The 21,083-nt window shown below is 43.4% G+C and overlaps 1 protein-coding gene across 2 annotated transcripts in view; it reads right to left on the reverse strand.

Moving 5' to 3' along the window:
• ADAMTS9 (ADAM metallopeptidase with thrombospondin type 1 motif 9) overlaps positions 1-21,083 on the reverse strand; it is a 181,552-nt gene that overhangs the window by 128,157 nt on the left and 32,312 nt on the right. For both annotated transcript variants that reach the window (XM_062201207.1, XM_062201206.1), the window contains exons 4-11: positions 17,984-18,273; positions 14,877-14,960; positions 14,661-14,776; positions 13,679-13,719; positions 13,466-13,571; positions 9,683-9,829; positions 8,298-8,439; positions 6,722-6,826 (exon numbers count right to left, since the gene is read on the reverse strand). In XM_062201207.1, the coding sequence (XP_062057191.1) occupies positions 6,722-6,826; positions 8,298-8,439; positions 9,683-9,829; positions 13,466-13,571; positions 13,679-13,719; positions 14,661-14,776; positions 14,877-14,960; positions 17,984-18,273 (1,031 nt within the window). The remainder of the gene's footprint in view (positions 1-6,721; positions 6,827-8,297; positions 8,440-9,682; positions 9,830-13,465; positions 13,572-13,678; positions 13,720-14,660; positions 14,777-14,876; positions 14,961-17,983; positions 18,274-21,083) is intronic.

Below are 21,083 nucleotides of genomic sequence, written 5' to 3' on the forward strand. Positions count from 1 at the left end.
CTCTCGAGGCCAGAGGGCAGGGTGTGTGCAGGGAATGGAGACAGGTGGGTGTCTGTGGGAAGAGCTGGCCCCTTCCCTAGCAAAGGATGGCTGAGCCATTATCTCGAGAATGCAATTGAACTCTCTCTGCTGTCTCTAGTCTGCCTGCTGCCTCCCTTGGAATTCGCCTCTCCCAGAATGGGAGTGCGTGGCCCTTTCCAAGACTGGTTGGTTGAGATTAAAAGGTTCTGCATTCGAATTCTGTGCAACTCAGAACCCGTGAAATGTGGGCGAGGCATCATCCCTTGGAGATCATTTTATATTTCCCTTGACAGGGGTTGAGGATATTTCTTGGAGCAGGCGCACACAAAAAGAAAGGAACAGACAGGCAGCTTGTTCTACAGTACCACTGTGTGAGACAGGATTGGTAATTCCACATGTATGGCGTACGAATTTCCAGGAAAAAAGTCTTTAAACTTAATTTTAATATGTTTTATTTAGCCCAGTATATCTGAAACTTTATTTCTACATGTAAGTTATATAAAAATTAAAATAGGCTCCTCTTAGCTCCAATTCTACTTTCTGACCTTGTAATTACCCAAGTTCAATTCTGATCAGAAAATGACATGGAAAACAACAAAAATAAACCATTCAAAAGTTTTAACTGACTTTTCCTATACCATCTCGCTATAACTATTCTAGTTTATGGTATTATTGTCCCTTCCTTTTTGTGCCTAATTTATAAATTAAACGTTATCATAGGTCTAACAGGAAATGACAGGGAATATGAGGGAACTACAAAAAGTTCATGGAAAGTGGAACTGGAAGGTGGGTTTATGTTGATGCCAAAAGGACTATCTGGGGTCCATGCATAGCTTTTTCTTAATACCCAATTCCCAGGAACTTTCAGAAAACTTGTTGTACACAGAGATGAGAACTATCCACAGTTTCAGGCATTCACAGATCATCATGGAAGGTATCTGCAGTGGGGGAGAGGAAACTACTACAGTGAGGCCAAATATATAACTTGTATGTAATATTTATAGGTCATGTAAATATAATATGTCTTCAAAATCTGGGGTGTATTTTACATTTAGGCTCATCTCAGATCATACTAACATTTTAAGCACATGTAGCTAGTGGCTACCATATTGGACAGGGCAGGTCTAAAGGGACAAAGATGAACTGGTAAATGGGTAAAGCTGAGAGTGCTGGGGGCTCCTCCACAAACTAACTAGGAAGCCTTGGACAACTCACTGAAATCAGGGTCCACAGCTGGAAAAACAGGTACCTACCTGCCAAAGTTGTCCTGAGTAGACCTAGGATTCAGCTTAGCACACTGTGGACCCAACTTAAATAACAACAGTAATAGTAATAGCAAATATTCATATTACACTTAATATTTTTCAGGCATTGCTAACAGGTTGAGCATCCCTAATCAGAAAATGCTCTCAAATACAAATTCTGAGCACCAACATGATGCTTCATGTGGAAAATTCCACACTTGACCTCATGTGATGGATTGTGGTCAAAATCCAGGCACATTAAAAGGTACCTGCATGAGCTGGGTGTGTGGCATAAGGGTTAAACTGGCACTTGAGATGCCTTCATCCCTTATTAGAGTGCCTGTTTTGAGTCCCGGCTACTCTGCTTCAGATACAGCTTCCTGTTCACGTACTGGGAAGGCAGCAGATCCTGGCTCAAGTACTGGGTTCCTGCCACCCACGCAGGAGACCAGCATAGAGTTCCAGGTTGAGGCTTCCACCCAGCCCAACTCTAGCTGTTGTAGGCATGCAGGCACAGGGGAATGAACCAGTGGATGAAAGATACTCCTTCTCTCTCTCATACTCTCTCCCCTCTGTGCTCCCTGCCTTTCAGATAAAATAAAAATTTTTAAAAATTTAAAAACTACCTCTGGCTATGCATATAAAGCAAACATGGAACATAAATGGATTGTGTTCTTAGACTTGGGTCCCATCCCCAAGATTCCTCATTAATATATGAACATACTCTGGCATCTAAAATCCTAAACAGTTCTAGTCCCAAGCACTTCAGATAAGTAATACTCAACTTGCTTATACAAGGGTACTTCAGAAAGTTCCTGGGAAAATGAAATTCGATGATAAAATGATTTCTGTGCAAACATTTTGAAAATCCATGCATTTTTCTATTATATGCATTTCCATGAACTTTTTAAAGACCTCCTCATGCATGAATTTCACAGGTTTTTTTTTTTTTGCACCAAAAGAATCTTGTCATTTAATTCCATCTTCCAAGAACTATTTTTGAACTGCTTTTGTAGTCACTTCATCCACACAACACACTATGAATATTATTACTCCCATTTTATATAGCAAATAAAGTGGAGATACAGAGGGATTAATACCAAACATCAGTAAGGAACAGAGATGAGACCAAAACACAGAGAACTGGATTCAACAGTGCATACCCTTCACTCTGACACATGCTGACTCTCAGCTGTGCACATTTGGATACCATTTCTGAAAACTAAAGATGGAAATTTTCAGTAAAAGCAAAGTGAATGAGGTGGCCAAGCAAGGCTAGGACTCCTGGCTGTTAACTCAATCTTCATTTTCCTCTTTAACAGAACCTCTGTTTCCCCAAGCTCTTGCACAGATAGAAGTGGCTGACAAGATGTCAGCAGAATTCATTGGGTGGAACTCGTAGGGAGGTCCTTGAAACCCTCTGGTCCTTGTGGCCCTGTGGTATGATTTTTGCCAGGAACTCAGAATCCACAGCTGGAGCAACAGAAGCCACTTTGCGGCCTTGAGGATGACAGCCAGTTGCACATCACAATGCAGGAGAAAGAAATCAGACACTGGTTTTCAGTTGACTTTCTGGGGCTGCTGTAACCGCTCCATAACTTGCCTAGCAGAGGTATTACGCTACTGTACCAGAAAAAAGCCAGTTTTCTTATGCTATGATAACTGGACTGACCTGAACAAAATTCATAAGCAATATACACATGAGATCATAGCTGATGGCCAAAGTCAGCCCTCAAAAATCTTGCTGCCAGGTCAACTCTCATACATTCTACAAAGTTGGGAGAAAATCGCTTTGACTGTTATGGATTTTTAACGAGAACCTTTCTGAAAATATTTTTTTTTTCCTCTTGACACTTCAGATTTCAGGCTCTTGATCTCTCTAATCTACAGATTTTCCTTCAAACAAGAGCAAACTTCAAAGTGACCATTATTGCCATTCAATATTACCGTACAGCTCAGAACCGAGCACGGAGGGAGGCTTATCAGAGTGTTAGCATTTAGCATGGCACCCCACCCCCCACCCCTGTGTCCTCACAGCTTCTTTAAAAAAGCAAACTTCTGAAGGAAAACTCGTTTAAAATTCAACACGTCTTAGTGGCATGGCCATGGACAGGCACTGGAAGGGGAGGAAGAAGCTCAGAGCAAGAGAGGAAGTGTCCAAGGTGACACAGACTGGAAATGGGGGCTGTTTGGGAAATTACAGTGGGATAATCCACTTTACCAGGCAAATTCAACAAACAATAATTACATCAGGAAGAACCATTACATCCTAACAGAGCACTAAGTGGCTGGTGGAATTACAGCCAAAATACAGTCAGTCTGGCTTTAAAGTGTTCAAAGCCATTTAAAGGATATTTTGCATAAATGCATCTTTTTCAGATCTGGAAGGTGGACTTGGAGGTCGGTTTTATCCCAAACGCGCTAACAGAGTTAAAATAAAACCTTTAATGGACTTAGCAAGAGCGTGGAGAAAATAAAGAGACATTAGTGAGTCATTCATCAAAATAACACCGTGTCAGCAGCTGAAGACAGATTAGTGCTAAAGGAACAATGCACAGGGAAGAAATCAACCTAGCGGCAAAGAGAGTCCGAACTGGCTAGCATACAGGAGAAGGGCACACTCAGCCGCTTCTGTGAAATCAAATCAAAACAAAACCCTCAGAGAATTTCTCTGCCAACATATCTACCTTCTTTCCTTTATTAAAAAAATTCTTCAACACTCTTCAGGGAACCTTTTTTCTGCCAAGGGTCATTTGGATATTTATAGCATCATTCATGGACCATACAGATTTATCAACGTAAAAATTAGCCTGCTATAGATTTACTCAATTTTGAGTCCCATCTGCACTTGCCTTGGCTGGGCCAGATCAGATGATTTCACAGGCTTTACATGGACATTCTCCACCCCTGACATGGACACCTTTAATATATCTTTAGTAAAAGCCGCTAGACACGGCCACTGTTCCAAAACACAATGAAAATGGACTCTATCATCTCTCTACACAAAGGTCTCAAGTCCACCCCTTGGAATGCCATGAAATCCCCTGCTCCTCTGGACACAAGCAAACACAGGGAGGGTCTTTTACAAGTTCGCCCCAAGTTCTCCATCCCTCAGAAGATACAAGATCAACCTGCAATCTCTTCTCTCCTAATTCCTTTGCAAAAACAGAAGCTTAGGGGGGAAAAAAAAAGACATGGTAGACATCCTCCAAGATTTTATGCTTCCAGAAGTGCCTGGGAATCCACACTACCACGTGAGGTTTGGTAGCCCATTCATGATAATTTCACTGCACGTATCACGTGTTCTTGATAAGTCATCTCTGTTGTGGTTTTCCCAGCAATAACATGTGTCAGAAATGGACACAGTGGGTGGGTGCATCAGACTGATTAAGAAGCCCAACACAATACCAGTGATTTTGCTGAGATCAAATAGATTCAACCTGAGTAATATAATTGGCTGGCTGAAAGCCAAGCCAACTAATCAAGCTGTCAAGTAGGTGTCACATTCATTGTCATCTCCCCTCAACTGGTAGCAGCCGTCTGGGTCACTGTTTAGAAGCCACATCTTGATTTTTTAAGAAAGAGGGTCGTGTTCAATTTTAATGACTTTTATGGAAACCTGAGAACCTTACTCCCAAACTAAACTATGGCCTTCTTGCCACCAAAACACTAAGGTAAATGTCCTAGAAATACAAGACTCATTTTTTGGCCAAAGAGATAGATTTCTTTTTAAGCCAACCAAAAGCTATTATGACTATGTCCATATGTAGCTTTTGTTCAGTTGTCACTAGAAAAAGCACCACTTTGTGTTGCAGAGGTCCTAGTGTCAAGAAATCAAAACAGGAGATGAATTTGTCACCAATTTAAGTCAAGTACAAAATCATCTTCCTAATAATTTTTATTTTTAAAAGATTTACTTATTTGTTTGAAAGAGTTACAGAGAGAGGGAGAGATAGAAAAAGAGAGATCTTCCATCCACTGATTCACTCCCCAGATGGCTACAACAGCCAGGTCTTGGCCAGGCTGAAGCCAGGAGGTCGGAGTTACCTCCTGGTCTCCCACATAGGTGCAGAGACCCAAGCACTTGACCATCTTCTGCTGCTTTCCCAGGCCATAAGCAGGGAGCTGGATCAGAAATGGAGCAGCTGGGATTTGAAAAAGGCACCCCTGTGGAATGCCAGTATTGCAGGAGGTGGCTTAATCAGCTATGCCAGATTGCCGGCCCCATAATTTTCTATGCCTGTATTGGACTTACTGTTTGTCAAATAACTTTCATACCGTCTAGCTCATTTAAATTTTAAGCCCCCTGAGAGATGAATGAAGCAGCTCTTGGGCCCCCTACTTGACCACTGGAAATTGAAGAAGCAGAGGGTTTGATTATTGCCACTCCACTAACCATGGCTGTCCCTTCTGACCAAGCAAAGGATGGAACTATGGCGGGGAGAACCAGTCTGGGGACAGTGTCAGACGGATCTGCCTGGGTGAGCTGAGTGGGAGACTCATGTGTCTCTGCTCCCTGTCTATAACATCAGGAGAGGAAGAATCAAGGCCTGTCTGCTCTTTACACTGCACCCACGGAAACATTCTGGTTGCTGTCGATTCTACAAGGTAAAGCAGAGGGCAAGGAAATACAGTGGGAATCAATGATCTAAATGAGTCAAGTGGGCATGGGGAAGAAGAAAAAAAAAACAAAAATAAATAAGGATGAAATGAGACTCAAACATTGTGTTCAGGGCCTGTATCATGGGTGAGTGGGGGGAAAAAGATCATTTTCTGTATGGATTTTTTTTTTAATCAGGATTTCTGTCTACAGCTCTTTGTAACCAAATCTTTTGGGAGGATGAGGATGATGTCACTAATATAGCAGGTGCAGAAGGTTAAGTTAATCATACTCTCAGATGTGTGGGACACTGTTATCGTTGGGCCACACAAGCAGCAGGTTTTGTTTAGTTATTAACAAATACGTGGGAATCATTGCAACCAGTTCATGAGAACTGGGGCCTGGATACATCCCAGGTGATATCATAGCCCCTTACAGGGAACAACACAGATTGGTAAAAGCCTGATAAAATGATAGCAAATAGACCAAATTCAGTCAATCCCTGTTTCCTGGGTGCTCCATCAAGGAGCATAGCTTTTCAATGCTACCCTGGAGAGAGAGAGAAAGAGAGAGGGAAGACAGAGAAACACTACCTCACAGTAATTACATCCAGCCACTGAAAAGCACATCAGGATTTTAGAAACACCAAAATAAGAGGAAGTCTTAAATAGACAGAATGTCCAAACCGAGGAAATACTGACCGTACTATTGCCAGTTTTACGTTTTAACCAAAGTTTCACGATTGTCAACAGTCAGTGGGACCAAAGCTATGATGCTAACCCAGATTGCATTGTCTCGTGCCCACTCGCCAGCACCTGGGCCCCAGGACAGAAGCGTGGGATGCGGTGTTACTTGCCTTTCCTGGGTCACACTCGGTCCCGTCGGCCCAGGGCGTGTGCTGAGTACGGCAGCCTTTGTGTGCTCCGTCCACGTTGTTGCACCAGAGTCTTCTACATTGCATCTGTTCAATGTGGTCAGATGACAGTTAAGGGACGTTGTCGCTGACATGGTATCAAATAGGGCAAGGACTATTATCAGCTCATGTTTTACCAATGCTGGGGGGAGCAGGCTAGGGGTTTCTTTTTTTGGTTGGTTTGATGATGATAAAACAGTCCAGGGGTAGAGACCCATTTCTATGCCTGCTAGAACTCATGGTAGAGGAAAGGGGGAGGTGCTGGGCATGGTATCATGGGGTCCTCAGTGACAGCCCCCCATAGTACAGATGAGGAAACCGAGGCTAAAGATGAAGGAGCATGCTCAGTGTCACACGGGAATTCAGTGTGGCTGGAGTCAGGTTGTGACGAGCTGTAATGTGTGCTTCATTTTGGCCTGACCCCAAAAGTAGTGGTGATTTTTCTACAAGGCCACATGCTATTACAATCATATTGAGACTCCTTTCTAAGGCTTTTATGGATTGTTAAAAAAAGAAAGGACATAATAGGGTGAATCTTTCAGGATATAAAAATGCAAAAAATAATGGTTATCCATGTACCCACCACTCAGCTAGGGAAAGAAACTTTTAGAATTGAGAACATAGTGATGAAATTGTCCTGTTACTTTATCTTAAAATTCTATCAGGGGTGTATTGCCAGGTACAGATAATTTATAACTACTATATAATATTCCACTAAATGCAGGCACTGTAATTTGCTCAACCTTTCTGTAATTGAATGTTCTAATGACTCTTAATTGTGTCTACCATAAATAACAAAGAATTCAATATCATAGAAAAGCTTACTAAAGTTTCTTTTATTATTTCCATGGAATCACTCTGCACCATTGTTGCTGTCTGTCCTAGTGAAACAAGCAAACCCACACCAAAAGGATGAAAACAGACAACCCATACAAGCAGAGTGCATGAGTGCAATCCGATAACCACTAGGTCTTGTTGCTTGTCCAAATATCCAGGACACATGCATGAAAATATCACACACACACACACACACACACACCCCAGAAGGGACTTTAAGCCCAATGTGGTGATAGGATAGAGCCCTGACAAACTAAATCATGGAAATGGGTTTGTCTCTTGAACTAGCCTCACTTGATCTAGGAGACTTAGGTCACCTGGACACGTGAAAGGGCATGAAAGGAAACTATGAGAGCAAAGAGATGAACTGTAGGTGGTCACTGGTTCTGGAACCTTATTCTTCCTGCCTCATTTTCCCACTTGTAAAATCAATGCGGTGATAGCACCTCCGTTTTGAGTTTTTCACTCACGAGAGTAAGAGAAAGTGTGCGTAAAATAGCATCTCATGTTGAGCAAGGAGACTACAGGACACGGTCGTCATCACTACCCTACTCAACAACTGACTTTATTCTCCACTCTTCCTTGGGTAGTTTCTACTAGAGTGAGAATCCAATGGAAAACTAAGAATGAGAAGCCATCCAGAACCAACAGATGGGGCCAAAAGGGTCTCCCAAACACTTACCATATATGGGCACACCTGAGAACCTGGTCCAAAAATCAATTCACATTGTTTATTCACGTTGTAAAGGAGGCCTGGCAGCTGGGGAGGCAGAGGGTAGGGTCTGGATTCAGGTTCGTTAAGCAAACACTCGCCGTAACCAGTGCTAGGGAAACAAACACAGAGAATGAGGCAGAGACCATCAATGGGTCCAGATAAACATGAAGGCCACTGGACAAGTTTCAAGGTTGAGAAGACAGCTTCTTCTTTACATTGCCTTTCTTCTCTTCCATCAAGGTTAAGGCTGAAGCTAGAGTTACATCTGTGTGTAGAGTTTCCAGAACCACATGCTATGCATACAACATAGTTCATAAAAACAGATGTGTGCTCCATCTTTTGTCTCCTTTGGGGGTAAGTAATTGCCTGTTTATTTTTCATTATTATCCCCAGTAGACTGTAAGCATCTTATGGGCAAAAAAGAAAGATAGTGCCTTTTTTTTCATCTCAACATGGGGCTCTGTGCATAGCAACAGGACTTGAATAAATGTTTGTTGGAGCGATGAGCAAGTGAGTGAATCAGTGACTCAGAGAAAGAAAACACCTCACAGCATCTGGTTGAAAAGAAAAGGAAAAACACAAGAGCCACCCTCTAGGTCTTTCACGGACAATTCACACTTGGTGAGCTCTGATGAACAAGGCCGCCTCTTGCCAGCATCTGTCTGCAGAGTTATACACCCAGTGACGCTGGGCCACTGGCTCAGCCTTTCTCACTGCTTCAAGAGAGGAGCAGTAAATCTATGACACGGGGGCCTTGTATAATGTAATTGGATCTGTGAGCAGCCTAGCAGGAAGCTAAAACAAGAAAGGAGAGCGTCAGAAAGGGAAGGGAAGTGAGAGGGAGAAAGAACAGTGGAGGGGGGAGGAGAGAAAGGAATACAGGGAGAGAGGGAGACGGAGAGGAAAAGAATGTCCTCAATTTACTAGCGTGGGATCTGTTGCAATTTCTGTCCACACAGAATCCTCTTTGGGATCATGTCACTGCTCCATCCCTTTATAAAATTGCTAAATTAGAAAGGCATCAATATTTACCACCTTCATCCATCAAGGAATCACATCCATGGCCCCTCTCCCAAGAACTGAACATAATCCAAAGCTTTATCCAAATTAAGCAACCATTTACATGTTTTCTTCAAGAGCCAACCTTTTCTTTAGCTCGGTCTGTAATCTTCCAAATGCTGGCAAGGCTATGAACTACACAGATGTCAGAGAGTGTTGTTGTTTTTTTTTCTTCCTCCAAGGAATAGCAACAAAAAACAACAACTAAAAAGGAATGCAAGGCTCTCTATTTTTTTCCCTGATAGCAGGCCAGACACCAGACATCTGTGCAAAACGAAATGTTCACATCTTACTCTAAAAACTCCGTGATGTATTTCCGACTACACTTGGACCACATCCAGGGGTTGGTGTAGAAGTTCAGTGTTGGTGCCATGACATGCTGGGGGCTCTTAACGCCTTCTTCTTTACATTTATTGTTGTCATCATGAGGCATGTTAAACCTAAAGCCAACGAGACAATGGTGAGAATATCAAAAACACCAAGGATCATGGTGTTATGATTGTTTCTAGAATACACCTAAAGAAAACAATTTCACTGGCCACTGCACTGTGGATAAGAACCTGAACCCTGGTGAGCAGAACAAAATTTAGGAAAATTCAGCATAGACTATAGAATAAAATACAATTCTCACCTGACTTAATACAAAGTGCCTTTAATGAATATAAAAAAGATATGCACTTGTCCTTTACTTGGTTGATGTGTACTTTTCTGGAATTGCAAGAGCCCTGGATGTGCTGCAATGTAGCAAATGTGCTAGAATACAGCAGTTAGCCTTCCTAATAAGCTGTTAAAGGGCAATTTAGAGAGCCAAGAATTTGACAGGTTGTGATAATAATGTGAACATAAAGAATCAGTGTCAAAATCAAAGCCCAAAGCTTTCTAATAAGAGGCTCACCCTGGGTCTCTGTGTCTCTTCTTTTTGGGTCAGGTTGACAGATGACACACCTATATGGTGCATCATTAGGAACTTGCCAAGTGCATGCCAAGTGCAAGTAGAATAAAACCTGTGAAAGATGTGGTAAGCACAGAAGCTTACCACAGAAGCCCAGCTCCAGGGGCTCAGCTCAGAGATGGCAAATAGCCTCATGCTTCACTTCAATGCCAATTGATTGGTACTGGCTTCCTGGAAAGTCAGGCACAAAAGGATTCTTAAACTAATCCCAGTTCTAACTGTGAAAAGGCTGTGAAGGATTGCCAATGTCCTCTTGGGTGTGGGAGGCAACTCCAGGCAGCGTTTAATACATAGTTGCCATTCTTGGCTTAGGCAGAGGAAGTGGGGAGAAAAAAACAATAGGAAGTATTTCCTTAATCCAGAAACATCAAGTCTATGATCCCCATGCCATTTTCAGTGCAAGCAGTTAATCCACTGGGGACAAGCTCAGAAGGGTCACCTCCTCTCTGCCTGGTGACTGTTCCTAACCACAGAAGGGATGCACAGGAGTAATTTAGCATTGAGGAAGGAATTGCCTTCCCGACTACAGAAAAAAAAAAAAGTGCTCAGACACAAGTGTGTAGACCCACTTCATGTAAAAGCACAAGGTGGGATAAATCTGTGAAGTCAGGGCTGGTATCGGGGTACAGCAGGTTAAGCAGCTGCCTAGGACCCTGGCATCCCATGTCAGAGTGCCAGTTTGAGTTATAGATCCTTCTCTTCTGATCCAGCTCCCTCCTAATGTGCTTGGGAAAGCAGTGAATGATGGTCCAAGGGCCCGGGCCCCTGCCACGTGTGTGGGAGATCTGGCTGGACTTCCCAGCTCCCAGCTTCCAGCTGGGCCTAGCCCAGCCCCAGTTGTTGCAGACATTTTTACAGAGTAAACTTGAGATGGAAGCTCTCTCTCCTTCTCTCTTTTTGTCTCTCTGTTACTCAGCTTTTCAAATAAATAAGTAAATCTTTTTTAAAAACCTGTGAAATCTATCCCATTAATTTATCTGCTGTCTTTAAAAAACTTAGACTCTTCAATATTTGTCAATAGAGATGTTAAGACTCAATCTTAGTTGAACTTAACAATAGTTCTTAATGCTTAAGAATCTTAAAAGGATGACTGTCCTGGTTTCCAGTTCCTGAGTGTAGTCAGTTGATTACAACAGCAACAAGCCCAAAACAAGCAAAGCATTCGCATCATAAAGGTCTCCCTGGGGTGCAATGGTCCTGGCCTTTGCTCCCACCCATTATACAATTTGATAGAATCAAGTTTATTTCATCATGGAAAACCCAGCAAAACACAGTTATTGAACCCTTACCTTACTAAACAGTAATAACCAAGACTTTTCAATATTCATAATGAATGAAGAAGTATGGGGAGCATACTGGGTGCTCTATTTCAGTTCGTCATTTATTTGATTCTATGGACAACACTATTAGCATCCACATTTTATAGATGAGGAAACTGAACCACACAGAGGTCTAATTACATGGTGAGGGGGTTCGAATTAGAACGCCCTTCAGGGAGTCCCTGAGTTTTGTGAAGGTGCCTCAGAAACCAACGGACAGAGAGGATGCTGACTCCGCAGCTATGGCCAGTGGCACCTGCCGAGTGGAAAGCCATGCCTCTTTTATCTGCTAAATACTGGTCACGGGACAAATTTCTTCTGGAGAAAAGAAAAGGATTGTGCTTTTTTTTAAAAGAGAGAGAGAGAGAGAGAGAGAGAGAGAGAGAGAGAGAGAGAAAGGGAGACAGACAGTGATCTTCCATCCACTGGTTCCCTACCCAAATGCTCGCAATAGCCAGAGCTAAGCCTAGCCAAAACCACAAGCCAGGAACTCCATCCTGTCACTTGGGTGACAGGGACTCAAATACTTGGGCCATTATTTGCTGCCATTCCACATGCAGTTAGCAAGATGCTGGACCGAAGTGGGAAGGCTTGAACTCAAACCAGCACTCTGATACAGGATGTACACTCTGATTATAGCATCGGCTTAACCTGCTGCGCTACAGGGCTGTGCTCTAAAATACGTATGAAAACAAATAGTTTTAAAACATACCTGTGATACTCTGAACTGAACTGGAATGTGTGTGTGTGTGTGTCTGCCTAGCCTAATGTCCTACAAATAAAATGCCTTAAAGAATGAGTGAAAATGCATGCATCATAGATGATGCTAGCTCAACACCTGACACACAAGTTGATATTCATATATGCCAATGACAGCTTCTGAAAAAAATCATTTCAGAAATCTGAGTAACATAGTCATTCTAGAAAAACAATAATACAGATCAAAAATCAAAATGATTTCTCATAAGTTGATGCTGCTCTGTCTCTAATGCACAAGAGGGAATGAATGCACACTTCAGGATGGTTGTACACATGATTAACAAACTGTCCCCTCTCTGTGCCTTTGGCCATTCTCTTCCAGAAAGAGGATCGTTGCTGTTCCCAGTTGTTAGATGCCTGAATGATAGCTGTGTGTAACTACAATTGGGAAGAATCTGGATTTGTGAAAATCTTGTGGGCTGGAGTAATGTGGGGGACTTTTCTAGACAAAGCTATTAAGTCAGGAAAGTTCTCCCAGCTAATGTATCAGCAGCTTCAGGGTAAATGTGTTCCATTCTGCCAGTCACCAGCAGGAAAGCGGAATACTGTTACACCTTACATATTAAGCACAATTAATGCCAATGGGCTGGCAGTTAGGTTAGTGCTTAACACACTGGTTAAGATGCCGATGTTCCATATCAGAGTATCTGGGTTCGATGCCAGTTCCTGGCTCCAGCTTCCTACTTATACAGTCTCTTGGAGGCAATGGTGATAGCTCATGTAGTTGGGTTCCCGACTCCCATTTGGGAGCCCTGGATTGAGTTTCTGTCTCCTGCCTCCCAAATAAATAAATATATATTTTCATGTTAGCAGTTAAGCCAAAGCCATGTATGAGCTATGAATGAGGAGGGTACACTGCATATATTCATTTCTGAAGCTAAAGTCATTTCTCCTGGTCAAGTTCAAAGCTCTTCAACCCTGCAAACTTCACTGGGATTCAGGAAGCACCTTCCACCCTGGAGAGTCAAGTTGTTCATTGCTGACAGATGTAAAGGAACTAATTTCAGGTCCCACTGAATTAAATGCAATTATTCAAAGATACTTACACATGGCCTAGTTCATGGGCTATTGTAAAAGCTGTACTCAATCCACTATCTTCACTAATAGAACAGCTTCTATAGGGATCACAAATGGTTCCCAGTTCAGCAAGACCTAGTCAGAGAAAATACAAAAACAACAAGGATTGGCTTTAAAAGCATTGGTGGCGTGGGATAAAATCATGCAACAAACTGTGGTAGTCACACAGGAACAGGACTCACCTAAGGTATCACATTTGTCATGCGCTCTGCAGATATCCTGTCTGAAAGCAAAGCAGACTTAGGCCTTGGCACAACAAAGGGCAAACGTCAATACAAGTCAACACTTCAGAGACTTCTCGGTATTCACAGTAGCTCGCATTTTACACAAAGCAAACTAACAAGACTGCGTGTTTCTGCAACTCAGAGATCAGGTATTGCTGGTGTAGGAGCTAACAGCTACATTAGGTCCTCTACTGCTGCCATAGTACCCACAGGGCAATTGGAACTCTCCCCAGCCAGGACTTTTCCCAACACCTCCACTTACAGGAGTGATTCTAGCTTCTGAACATTCCTGAGAAGGTGCTAAATGCCTTTCCTTTAAGTGTGAGTGTTCCTGACCCTATCAGAGGGGCTGATCAGGGGAGGCAGGATTGGCCAGCAGCACCTCCCTTCAGTGGCTCTGTACAGCACTTTAAACATGTTTGAGGGAGTAGCTGCCATTTAAATCTGGATGTTTCTCATTTTTTTTTTTTTAAATCCATTTATTGCTGACTTCTGGCAAAATCTCATAAGCTGGTAACAAAGGACTCACATCACACATGGCAACATCCAGTTCCATCCCCAAAGTGGCTACCCCTGCGACACAACAGCACTTCCTCTCAGTCCTAACACAACTCATGCTCAGCTGGCACCCACAGGTTAATGGTTGTCTACCGCAGGGGAGTCTGCCCAACCCCCACCCTCACGCAGAAGCAACAGGGCTGGTTGTCACAATCAAGAGGAGGGAGGGTTACTCATACCTACGCGCAGAAACTAGAGGTGTTGCATAACCTTCTGTAATGCACAAGGCAGCTCCCGAACAAAGAATTTTTTGGTCTAAACTGTCAACAGTGCCTAAGCAGCGAAACTGTGCTGGAGGCTGGCTAGCAGGAATGTAGAGCCCCATTCATTCCATCCCTTGACCTGACAGAGGGATCTGGAAAAGACGCAGCAGCCCACATACCTCGTGATGAGAACAGCAGTGTCGTGCTGGATTCCACCTGGATAGTTCTGTGAATGCTGCCACTGGCAGAAGTTTTTTAGTGTTGTCTGCGCATTAAAAGATATAGAAGGTCCTTCCTAAACAGAGAGAAGAGTGACGGTTGGCCTGTTGTACCAACACCCATGAGATATGCCATTTTGGATACAGATGAAGAAAGAAAAAAACAAACGTTATTACCTGTTCATTATGAATCACAACTAAGTTCACAATAACAATATTAATTAAATTTCCAATACTTGGGTCTTTATAGATAGAGGCCACCTGCAACCGACATAAATTTTTCAAAGTTAATTGTGAACTCTGGGTAAGCAATAAAAAAAGTCACTTCTTACGCTGGACTCACCTTTTTACATTTCATGCAACACAGGCATTTTGTAGCTTTGAATTTTTAATCTAGTCAACAAACATTTACTTAAAGTCTCTGTGTAAAATTCACAGATGGTAGTTTTAGATAATAACACACGCGAATGAATTTAAGTTCCAAGGTGTTTTTCTCTGAGATTGCACTGCCATGTGACTTGACAATTTCACACCCAAGCCCTGAACATTCATGTTGCATCAAAATCTTTTCTCCTATTTGAAGTCCTGGATGGCCACCTTACAGAACCTGACACTGACCGAGCATCTGCTGAGATGGCTGTTTTTTAAGTTGACCATTGTCTGTGTCTTCAGCAACCCTGCTATCTATTTTTGCATTTCTCTCTCCAATAATGCAACTACATTTATTTTTTTGCCAATTATAATTACGAGTGTTGACATTCACGGAATGCTTACCGTGGACTTGATTCTGGCTGAAAGCTGCATGTGCCTTTGCATTTAGTCTCCGTAGCACAAGTCTCAAGCTAGGTGCCACTGCAACCTCTGCTCAAGGAGTTCTGAAGCTGAGGCTCAGAGAAATGACTTGTCCCAGGCTACCCCGCGGTGACCAGCAGAGCCAGAGCTCTCAACCTAGCACCGTCTGACCCAAAGTCGACACTTGCTATCACATTTCTCGTGGCAGAACTAAACCACGGGGTGGAAATGGAGGTGGAGCTGTGCATAGCCTGATCGGATTTTCCTTTCCCTCCTTCTGGGCAGGAGAGGGCTGGGGCACATGGGCTGACAAAGGGCAGGAAGTGAGAGGGGAGTGGAGGCGAGGCAGGGTTGGGGGAAGCAGAAGGGAGGTTCATGGCACACAGGGGAAAGACAGGAACCACCATAGGCCGCGCAGAGGCAAGGAGAAACCCTAAGGCAACCTTCCAAAATGTGGATAATTTTCAAATTCATAGAGAGAATTATTAAAAGCAAATTCTCATAAAAAAAAATTAGGGACAACCCATAAAAAGGAATATGATGCTTAAAAAGAAGAAAAAAAGAAAAAGGGATATGATGCTAAGGCTTAAAATCAGTGAGAGCAGATCTATATGTGTAGTTAGGGAACAAGCTCTAAAAATAAAAGAAAATAGAAATGTGCAAAATAGGAGACAAGGTCGCTCCTTTTCTGTTTGAAACTAAGTTTTCCAGACACACACATTTACTCAAGAAATGTCTAGTTTCTGGCATAGTGGGTAAAGCTGCTGCCTGCAAAGCCAGCATCCCGAGTGTGTGCCAATTTGTGTCCTGGTTGCTCCACTTCTGATCCAGCTCCCTACTAATGCTCCTGGGAAAAACACTGGAGGACAATCCAGGTGCTTGGGCCCCTGCTACACATGTGGGAAATCGGGAGGAAGATCCTAGTTTCTGGCTTCAGCCTGGCCCAGCCCCGGCCATTGTGGGCACCTGGAGAGTAAACCAGCAGATGGAAGATTCACTCTCTCTCTCTCTGGAACTCTGCCTTTCAAATAAATAAATAAATAAATCTTAAAAAAAGGCAGGAAAAAAAAAAAACAGCGCTCTTGTCCTTAAAAATCTTTCTTTCAAATAAATAAATAAATAAATCATTAAAAAAAGAAATGTGTAGTTACACTGCCAGATACCACTGCCACTCACCACGTGCAACCACTCAGCACTCGAAATGTGGTGAGCCCAAAGTGAGACGTGCTGTGAGTATAGGATACACACTGGATTTTGAAGACATAATATGAAAAATAAAAAATGAAATAGCTCATTAACAGTTTTTGGAATGAAAATACTTGGATATAAAACAGATTATGAAAATTAATTTTATCTGTGTCTTTTTACTTTAAAATGAGGCTGCTAGAAAATTTAGAAGCAAATACACTGTTTGCATCCAATTCCATTGGGCAGTGCTGTTTAGAAACATTTGCGAAAACTTTTAACCATGTCTGTCCCTGAGATGAGGGTGTTTATTTTTTAGAAAGACTTATTTATTTATTTGAAAGTCAGAGTTACACAGAGAGGGAAGGAGAGGCAGAGGGAGAAGTCTTCCATACGCTGGTTCACTCCCCAACTGGCCACAATGGCCGGAGCTGCACCTATCCAAAGCCAGGAGCTTCCTCCCCGTCTTAAATGTGAGTGCAGGAACCCAAGCATATGGGCCATCTTCTACTGCTTTCCCAGGCCATAGCAGAGAGCTGGATCGGAAGTGGAGCAGCTGGGACCTGAACTGGCGCCCACATGGGATGCCTGCACTGCTAGCAGCAGCTTTACCGGCTATGCCACAGTGCTGGCCTCAGGTATTTATTTATCAATAGTCTTGGTTGGCTCACTTTGATTTTTCTAACTATGTAAATTTGTTGTGTTTGCAATTCAAAATGGGAGTAGAAAAATATGTGAGTAATTCCTGGCCTCACCCCAGGGCTACAATTAAGAATACTGGGTAAGAGGCTAGAAGTACTCAACTGCATTTAAAAAAACCTCTGCAGGTCATTCTGCCTCAAGCCCACATCCCCAGGCATTACTGATAGGGCACTCCTGGCTGGGCAAAGTTCATACACAGGACAAGGAACACTAGTTTCAGGAACTGGACAAGCTAAAGGGCATATGCAACATCTAAGCCCCTTGCTTGCTACACCTGACCCCAGGCAAGTGACAGAATTCCTCTGAGACTTTGTATTCTGATCTGTAAAATGGGCTTCACAATCCTCCACAGCAGGGTTGCCAGGAGGAGAAATCCTGCCTTTTAAATAGGCGTTAGATGGTCTAACGCAGAATCAGCACTGTGTCTATAGCCATTACTGTCAGGAGAAAAAGCAACCACTGGTTCATCTTGTGTTCTCTCCAGTCACTTGCCTGAACAGCTGAAGCACCAGTCCTGAACGAATCCCCACAGCACTGGACAGAAACTCATTCCCCAACAGCACATCAGGAGACCTCATAAATCACCCTCTTTTGAATGTACTTACAATTGACATTAAGGTTAAAATATAGTGTTGCAGGTTTGCTCCGTGGTACAAAACCATTCTGTTGTCTGCCACCACCATCACTTCTACAAACCGTGGGTAGGATAAGAAACGTTTTGTTCTTCTGTGGGTCCTCTTTTCTCGGCCGCTGTCTGTGCTGTTATCAGAGGCAGAAAACGCCTTGGGTGCGAGGCTGCTGGCCAACACTGCTACGTCATCAGCCAGGTCATTTCTTTCTCCCCATTTTCTGGTTCTGGTTTTCCTCTTGTCTTTACTGTGACCCTGGCTGTGCTCTGTAACAAGTCAGACAGGAAGCGTGACATTTCCAGCTACAACTGTTGCATATGAAGAATTTCACTGGACACGTCTGAAAATGATGCCTCTGTAGTCCACATGCATCCCCGCACGCAGCTGCCATTCTGCGGACTCTGCAGGTGCAACTCAGTCACTGCTCGCATAGAAATGACTACGGGCTTGAGAATTCTCTTTCTTGGGAAGCTTTCATCTATGCTCACTGAAGGTGTTAGAAAATCAGGCCCGAGTTTAAGGGAAACAATTGCCTGTGATTCTTTTCATATGGGGGAAGAAAAAAAAAAAGCCTTACTAGGATTTTAGCGATTCCCACTCACTGTTCTTTGCTATGGATAGAGTGAAGAGCCAATCTGAACACAGCTATGGAGCTCTAAGGAATGGAAATGGAGATATTTCATATATACCACTTCTGGTATTCAATGAGCTACAGTATAAAGGGCTCTGAGACACTACAGGCCAACAGACACTACAAAGGAACCATAGAAAACACATTACAAGGTATCCATTACCTTATGAGCTCACTGTATACTTGAAATGTAAGACTGGAATCACTGTTACCCAGTGCCTCTGAATTCTTAATTTATTTCAGGGCTCAGTCAAGGAAGCAGAACTGCACTGTCAATGTAGCATAGCCCATCCCATATGGGTGTTGGTTGAGACCAGGCTGCTCCACTAATGATCTAGCTCCCTGTTAACGTGCCTGGAAGGCATCAGAAGATGGTCCAAGTGTTCGGGCCCCTGCACCCTTGTGGGAGACCTGGAAAAAGCTCCTGCCTTTGGTGTGGGCCAGCCCTGGTTGTTGAAGCCATTTAGGGAGTGAACCAGCTGATGAAAGATCTCTCTAACTCAGCCTTTCAAATAAATAAAATAAATCTTTATATTAAAATAAAAGAAGGAAAGCAGAATTTACTAGTGAGCAATGGCAGCCAGTTGGGACTTGAATTCATTCTACTCTTTTCGGCGTCCTGGGTAGACCTGGAATCTCCACAATGTGACTACTTAGAGCATGGTCCACAGACCAGCAGCCCTGGCAACACATGGAAGCTTGTTAGAAAGGGGATTCTTTGGCCCCAGCCCAGACCTGAATGTACATTTCACAAGATTCCCAGGTGATTAAGATTCGCACTGACATTGTGAGAGGCACTCCCACTGGGCGTGAGGTTCGTACTGCTGGTGAAAATGCTCAACTTTCCCATCTCACATTCTTATCACACATACTTCTCCCGGATTGAGAAAATCTCCTCTATTGGACAGACGAGGAAAAGAGGCCTTAGAGAGATTGAGCAACTTGGCCGAAGTCACACAGCAGGGAGGGGGAATCGGGCACAGATTGGATCAGTACAGGAGGAGCGTCCAGGCCGCGGGCCGTACGAGGCCCAGGATATCACTTGCTCTGGCCCTGCCAAGGTGACCACAGGTGGGACTCGAGATTCAATAAATCCAAAGCAGGCTCATTTTCAAGTTGGTAATTTTGTCCGGCCCATCCATCATGTTATAAATACCCAAATGGTCCTTGGCAAGAAAAGCTTCCCCACCACCGTAATAGCGCTCTTTCTGTTGCGCAAGATTTCTCAACCACGCGGGACTGAAAGGAGGTTATAGGGCGGTGGACAGTTCCCAAAGAGAATATGAGTTGGGAAAAAGATGATGCCTGGTGAAAAATTTTCAGGAAAACTTGCTTTTTAAAACAGGTATATGGAAGCCACATTGGAAATGGAGTCATTTTTAAGACATTAACAAAATATTTATTTTGTGAAAAAAAAAGAATCCTAGCTTGTTAATATATATGTATTTAATTTATTATAATTGGTAAACGTTTTTTAATAGCTTTTTTTTTTTTTTTTTTTTGGACAGGCAGAGTTAGACAGTGAGAGAAAGAGAAAGGTCTTCCTTATGTTGGCTCTCGTCTCAAATGGCCTCTACAGCTGGCGCGCTGCGCTGATCCGAAGCCAGGAGCCAGGTGCTTCCTCCTGGTCTCCCATGCGGGTGCAGGGCCCAAGCACTTGGGCCATCCTCCACTGCACTCCTGGGCCACAGCAGAGAGCTGGCCTGGAAGAGAAGCAACCGGGACAGAACTGGCGCCCCGACCGGGACTAGAACCTGGGGTGCCGGCACCACAGGCGGAGGATTAGCCTAGTGAGCCGTGGCACCCTCCAATTGGTAAAGTTTTAAAAGAAGTTTTAAGGCTGTATGGTTTTTCTCATTTGTATTTATAATTTCTGCTCTTTATTACTTCCTTCCTTCTGCTTGCTCTAAGTTTGGTTTGTTCTTTTTCACCTTGAGTCTTGAAGTAGAAAGTGAGGCCAGCCCCTATAATTGATTTCTAGTCATTACATTGTGATCTGTAAAACTATTTTGTATTACTTTTTTTAAAAAAAAGTTTATTATTTGTTTTTCATCTACTTGAAGGGTAGAGCAACAGAAAGAACAAGAATGAGAGTAAGAGGGGCCGGCACTGTGGCTCACTTAGTTAATCCTCTGCCTGCGGCGCCGGCATCCCATATGGGTGCCGGGTTCTAGTCCTGATTGCTCCTCTTCCAGTCCAGCTCTCTGGTGTGGTCCGGGAGGGCAATGGAGGATGGCCCAAGTGCTTGCGCCCTGCACCCGCAGGGGAGACCAGGAAAAAGCTCCTGGCTCCCGGCTTCGGATCGGCGCAGTGCCAGCCGCAGCGGCCATTTGGGGAGTGAACCAATGGAAGGAAGACCTTTCTCTCCATCTCTCTTGCTCACTGTCTATAACTCTACCTGTCAAATAAATAAATAAATAAGAATGAGAGTGAGAATGAGGGGAG

The sequence above is a fragment of the Lepus europaeus genome, chromosome 9, assembly GCF_033115175.1.
Source record: "Lepus europaeus isolate LE1 chromosome 9, mLepTim1.pri, whole genome shotgun sequence".
Lineage (NCBI taxonomy): Eukaryota > Metazoa > Chordata > Mammalia > Lagomorpha > Leporidae > Lepus > Lepus europaeus.